Below are 5,509 nucleotides of genomic sequence, written 5' to 3'. Positions count from 1 at the left end.
ATACTTACGCCATCTTGGTGAAACACTGGCTTCGCTGTGGAGATACAATGTCACATAAAATGTTACATCAATAAGCCGGATCGCCTTTTAAATTCTCATACGGACCATTGTGCATTGTGGGTAAAATATCCAAAGTGAAGGTCCCTAACAGTTCTTATTTTTGACCATGCTTGATACATGACTGAATGTGTTTTGTTCATATCTCAGGGGCCTTCAGCTTTGACACATTACACACAATGCATCGCGATGCGTATGCACACTATAAACCAGGAAACGGCTTGTTGGAATAGCTACATTTTACGTGAACAAGCAAACAACTACTATGTAAAAAGCCCCCAGCGCAGGCTCTAGGACCAGCCCACGCCCCCCCCCCCAACTATGTAGACAATGATATTAAATATTATTAAGTAGATCTAAAAGGCACGCAGTGACAAGTTCGCACTATCTGACATCACTAAACTGTTTCAATACGCAGGGGTCGAACGGATCAAACGTGACAATGTCAGGCACTGCAAAATGTTCCTTTTCTCATCTACTCATGTGCATGATTCGATCATAACAAGATGTATTGAAGTATATATAGAGCTTGAAGGCATTGAAGAAAGCACATAGGGCAAGGACAGAATTGTCTGCATTTATATATTAACAGTGGTTTAACGTCTGAATGGTTTGAGAAGTATCAAATCAGAATTATTTGTTGACCTAGCTGCTGTGGAGTGAGAAGACACAGAAAGGAGCGAACTTTAGGATATCCGTGTGGCTCCTTAACTCCCATTACTATTCCAGTTCTAATAGTCATTGTAATATGAATAGCTCTGAGACTCACATGCAAGCCACTATTTACAGATACATGTAGAGATGCAAGAAATCTACCTATACATACTCCGCCCCCATAAAAGTTGTCGTCCTTAAACATTGTAGTGTCCACAGCTCAATGTCTTATACAACAGGTGCAAAACTACATCTTACCTTCTGCGATGAGGACCAAAATGTCGATGAAAAGGAAAATGTGAAGAATAATACTGACAGACGTCGCCATGGTTGAAAAGGGGGGCGTACCCGAGGTGAGGTGTAGTACAGGGACAGTAAGCTAAGGGACCTGCGCAGTACATGAATAAACCCGTTTTGTAAGATATGCCAAAGTGAGGTTGACATCTTGCTGACAGCCATTTTTACGTTTCCAAATGAATAAATCTAAAAGAAATAAGATATCAGTGTAGGTTCATTACTCAGCGATCATGCACTCAGTTCTTTGATTTGTTTTCATTTTTCTCTGACACAATATGATTCTCATGACGGCTACCTTGCTCCTATCCATTTCTGTATCAAAATGTACATGTTTGAATGACGCCATGCGCTGCTACCTAGCGACACATTGTCGAAGTGCCGTAAGATGTAAGGCTCCAGAACAGCTTCAGTTTGATACCTAACTTTAACTATTTACTGGCGCTTGATAGGCGAAGCCTTTACCAAAGTTAGATGAAGTCCTACCCGCTAGCGCTTATTCTACTCCACATTGTTGTACACATACAAAGAACAATAAATGAATTTCCAACGCATATGTCTGTAGCCTCATTTTTGGGGAATTTCGTGCTTAGTGACCCTAATATCGTTTAAAGGCTTCCTAAGGTCATCTGGACTCCATTCTCAGACCTGTGTCTCCGTATACGATATATCAAGGTCAGACAAAAATCAAATTGTAATTTTTCAATGCTTACATATTGCGATGGCCTTTACACCCATACATTAGACCAAAAATGTTTTCAAATGATGTCTCAGGTGATGAATTTTCCTGAGACACCACTGGCAACATATCTTCCGTTGACAGAAGTAGATCGACAAGTTACAGGCTTTTGTTACGTATGAGCCCTTTTCAGTCATATGTAGCAGAGGTCATCAACCGACGCGAACTGGACAGAAGCTCACCAACCAAGATGAAGGCATTTTACTACACCTGTCTTATGCTACTTCCTGTTGTTGTCTTCAGTGCACCAGGTAGGAGCTGACGCAGCTTTAAATATACATAGATATACATCAATCATTAGGTGTAACCTTGTATAATCTTAGCGTCATATATTACAAAGGTAAATGTACTGAAAATAAAAATTGTCTTGGTGTCTAGCCGTATGCTACTCTTTTGGTTTGCGGAAGCTAAAGTAGCAAACAGAGTTGCTGTAGTTGTGCATATTCAGTGTATTTGCGCTATTAGGGTCACCAGGTGTCATGAAAGTTTAACGTTACCTAACTGCCTGTTGGATGGCTTCTCGATCAAAGTAACCGGCGATTGGGAATTCGTTTTTCCTCCCAAAAAATAAGAGCTTCGACCGACGTTGTGCAACCTAAGACTGGTTACCTGCTTGAAGATGTCACTCCTTGTGCAGATAAGTTTCTATGCCTCAACAAAAATAGAGAACAGCTTGTCGGACAGCTTGCCCGAGGTCCATTGTCTCCTCCCCAACCCCAGTCTGAAAAAAAAAATGACCTCGGAAACAACCTGGTAACGTTTCTTGTCACTGTCAAACTGCTAGCTGTTCACTTCGTCTCCAAACTCCATTAAACTTGGCCTGCAACACCATTAAGCTTGGGTATAAAAGAGACAGATCATATTGCTACATACTATACTCATATATACTGTCTAGTTAGTAGACAAAGCATTCTTGTTGAAGCGTGTTTACGAAGATATACTTTCCATAGGCAGAGGCTACACTCTTAGCAGGTGTAAAAATCCTGCTCAGTCTCGTTTTACGTGTGCTGTTGCAACATGTAGTACGGATATGCAGTAGTAATTCTTATGATTTTCGCCTCCTCCTATGGTGACAGAAAAGAAAAAAAGTGCACTAGTAGAGACGTCAAAACACAGAAGAGAACACAGAAGAAACAAGCCCGACAGATACATCTTCTTTGGGTTTAGCCAAAGGCAACATTGGATGCCCTTTCCGAAAACAATACACAACAGGTGATACCCACGCAGGTGTGACCTCATTTTTTTGTATAGTATCCCAAACTATGTCCTTAAGGCTACAGACACTCACACTGATGATTTCTTACAGCTGGCGGAGGATATCGCCAGGAAATAAGGGATCTAGAAGATATGATGGCTCAATTTATGCACCTGGATAAGCCGAAACCAACCATCGCCCTGGCAGCAGCGCAGGTAAAGATAATGAGAAAAAAACTGAGATCAGTGACGTTATAGTTATACTTTCAACAAATGATGAGAACCTTTACAACTGACAAATTCTGAATACCTTATACATTCCGCGTTTAAGATCCACTCTTACAAATATGATGATCATACAAAAGGTCACAAAATGTTGCTGTATTTTTGTCTCTGAACATAGACTGTAAAGGCAGAAGAGAATTACAAGAAGGCCGCCGAGGCAAGGGGACTAGAAGACATGATGGCTCAGTTTATGCCGAACCTGGACAAGCCGAAACCAACCATCGCCCTGGCAGCAGCGCAGGTAAAAGATACATGGGAAAAACATTTAGCTCCGCGACCTTATACCTTCGACAAATGATGAGAATCTTTAGAACTGATCACAGATTCTGAAAACCTTTTAATTTCCACGTTAAGGGGTTAATATCCAGACTTTCACTCTTACGAATATGATGTTCATACAATATTTTCCCTTTTCCCTTTAAACATAGACTGTAAAGGCAGAAGAGAATTACAAGAAGGCCGCCGAGACAAGGGGACTGGAAGACATGATGGCTCAGTTTATGCCGAACCTGGATAAGCCGAAACCAACCATCGCCCTGGCAGCAGCGCAGGTTAAGTCAACAGAAAAACAAAATGGAGATTATGGTAGAACTGTTTTAACCTTCGTCCTACTGCCTAACCCAATAACCAAGACGAGTGCGGTGCAAAACGGCAACAATGTCTGGCCGAAGGTTAATAATGTATAGCGAATCGATGTAGTTTTCCTCCTACTGATATGGTGTTCAAATGATGTTAATGATACAGACCTAAACTTCGTTGTCTTTTTCTTCTTGAACACAGACTGTGAAGGCAGAAGAGAACTACAAAAAGGTCATTGAAGACAATGACCTTACAGGTCAGTAAAAAAAATGTTCAGGCCCTTTGGTTCAAACATTTGGCCCACTGTGGTTATTGGGATAAACATGGGTAAACCAGGGTACATCTCACCCAGATGTTCATTGATTCCTTCTACATGTACATGTATTCATCTCAAAACAACCTTAGATTTTTACAAATATCTACAAGTACAGTATAAGGATTCTACAAGTCAATTGTAGAGGCAAGGAGAGATACATTAGTAATTTTGTCTATTTGGACAAAAACCGAATAGCCCAAGTAGCTACAGGAAAATGTGACAAACATTTGTGTACCTTTATCCACAGATGCACTGGAGAAGCTGGAGACTGACGTCCTCTTGCTGAAAGTCCGGAGGATGGTGGAAAAACTAGGGGAGCTGCTTCAGGCCAAGAAGCGTGCTTAGTGTGGTCAAAAGCATTTGACCCTGTGCCTCAACTACCTACATGTATCTTTAAACTACAATGCATGTGGTAGTTGGTGGTTATCTTATATAATGTTCTTGACAAGTTAATTAGCACTGCTGAGGTAGTGGTTTTGCACCAAGTTGTATTGGATATAGAGTGGGTAGTAAGGAGATGGTTGACTAATCTGACCACATATTTAGTACATGTACTAGATCTATGGATGTTGGTCCACTATTTTGAATTCAGTTGTCATAGGTGAAAGATCTGTCATTACAATTACATGCACTTAAATAATTACTATGCTGAAATAGGACAGTACCATCACTGCTTTGGGAGGCCTTGGGCAACACAGTTGTGCAAGCACAACTAATTCACTGGTACTAGTGAAATGATACCAAGTGGTACAAGTGAAGTATGTTCAACTACCTACTTTTGCAAATAGTGAGGAGTGCTAAGTTCAGGATATAGGAAGGACCATATTCTAAGTCTCTGGTTTGGTTTAAATGCATAGTCAGCACTCTACCAATTAGCATATTGTGTTCAGTCCCATATTCAATGATCTCTTTATAAATGCAAAGTAAACAGTAGCCAAGAAGACAAAGGATTAAGACTCTTAATCTTTCAGTTATATCTTTTTTACAAGTCTTATTTTACATGTTGAACTTCTTTGTAAGTCTATAACAATAAACGGGTACTGTATGCTCCAGATCTGAACCAATAAACATCAGTCCAAGAACCATTGCCTTCTAATGCGAGCTGATGACATCATATATGCAAATCCATCAACAATGCATATATGGGTCTACTAGTATAGACCCAGTGATTTGAATACCAAAGTCCAATCTGCATATGGTTGCAGTCGCATGTCATACTTTGGAGGGTAGCCTGTGTTAACCAATCTCATGCTGCCAGGGGCTGATTATAACTTCCCATTCCAAGGGGCTGGTAAGTCAGGCAGGCAGCTAGGGGTGCACATAGGTCTGGATGTTTAGAAAGGACAGTATGCAAGTTCGAGTCTTTGAGCTTAAAGGACTGCCCTGTTTTT

At 40.7% G+C, this 5,509-nt stretch overlaps 3 protein-coding genes across 5 annotated transcripts in view; 1 reads left to right on the top strand and 2 right to left on the bottom strand.

Moving 5' to 3' along the window:
• LOC118411973 overlaps positions 1 to 1,503 on the bottom strand; it is a 9,057-nt gene extending 7,554 nt beyond the window's left edge. The window contains exons 1-2 of the mRNA XM_035814511.1: positions 970 to 1,503; positions 9 to 34 (exon numbers count right to left, since the gene is read on the bottom strand). Of these exons, the coding sequence (XP_035670404.1) occupies positions 9 to 34; positions 970 to 1,039 (96 nt within the window). The 5' untranslated portion in view covers positions 1,040 to 1,503. The remainder of the gene's footprint in view (positions 1 to 8; positions 35 to 969) is intronic.
• A 132-nt stretch (positions 1,504 to 1,635) lies between these two features.
• Positions 1,636 to 4,920, top strand: LOC118411971. Of its 3 annotated transcripts, XM_035814507.1 has the most exons (6): positions 1,840 to 1,995; positions 3,051 to 3,154; positions 3,342 to 3,464; positions 3,652 to 3,774; positions 4,004 to 4,058; positions 4,366 to 4,920. In XM_035814507.1, the coding sequence occupies exons 1-6, from the start codon at positions 1,863 to 1,865 to the stop codon at positions 4,461 to 4,463; spliced, it is 636 nt and encodes a 211-aa protein (XP_035670400.1). In that variant the 5' UTR covers positions 1,840 to 1,862; the 3' UTR covers positions 4,464 to 4,920. The 3 variants fall into 3 exon arrangements, with proteins under 3 accessions (XP_035670403.1, XP_035670402.1, XP_035670400.1); XM_035814510.1 differs by lacking the exon at positions 3,342 to 3,464 and having other exon boundaries at positions 1,636 to 1,995; XM_035814509.1 differs by lacking the exon at positions 3,652 to 3,774 and having other exon boundaries at positions 1,832 to 1,995.
• Positions 4,921 to 5,414: 494 nt separating this feature from the next.
• The window catches only part of LOC118411713 (TBC1 domain family member 7-like), a 3,058-nt gene continuing 2,963 nt past the window's right edge, over positions 5,415 to 5,509 (bottom strand). The window contains exon 6 of the mRNA XM_035814194.1: positions 5,415 to 5,426. Coding sequence (XP_035670087.1) covers positions 5,415 to 5,426 — 12 coding nt within the window. The remainder of the gene's footprint in view (positions 5,427 to 5,509) is intronic.

The sequence above is a fragment of the Branchiostoma floridae genome, chromosome 3 (genome assembly GCF_000003815.2).
Source record: "Branchiostoma floridae strain S238N-H82 chromosome 3, Bfl_VNyyK, whole genome shotgun sequence".
Lineage (NCBI taxonomy): Eukaryota > Metazoa > Chordata > Leptocardii > Amphioxiformes > Branchiostomatidae > Branchiostoma > Branchiostoma floridae.
The sequence above is the reverse complement of the archived record's forward strand: the minus strand, read 5'-3'. Positions and strand labels throughout refer to the sequence as shown.

Bases quoted from the DNA above. Each gene is read 5' to 3' on its own strand.
- LOC118411971 (XM_035814507.1), top strand. From the start codon at position 1,863: ATGAGCCCTTTTCAGTCATATGTAGCAGAGGTCATCAACCGACGCGAA. The intron at 3,155-3,341 runs GTAAAGATAATG...CTCTGAACATAG, and splicing joins TCGCCCTGGCAGCAGCGCAG to ACTGTAAAGGCAGAAGAGAA. The intron at 4,059-4,365 runs GTCAGTAAAAAA...CTTTATCCACAG, and splicing joins TGAAGACAATGACCTTACAG to ATGCACTGGAGAAGCTGGAG.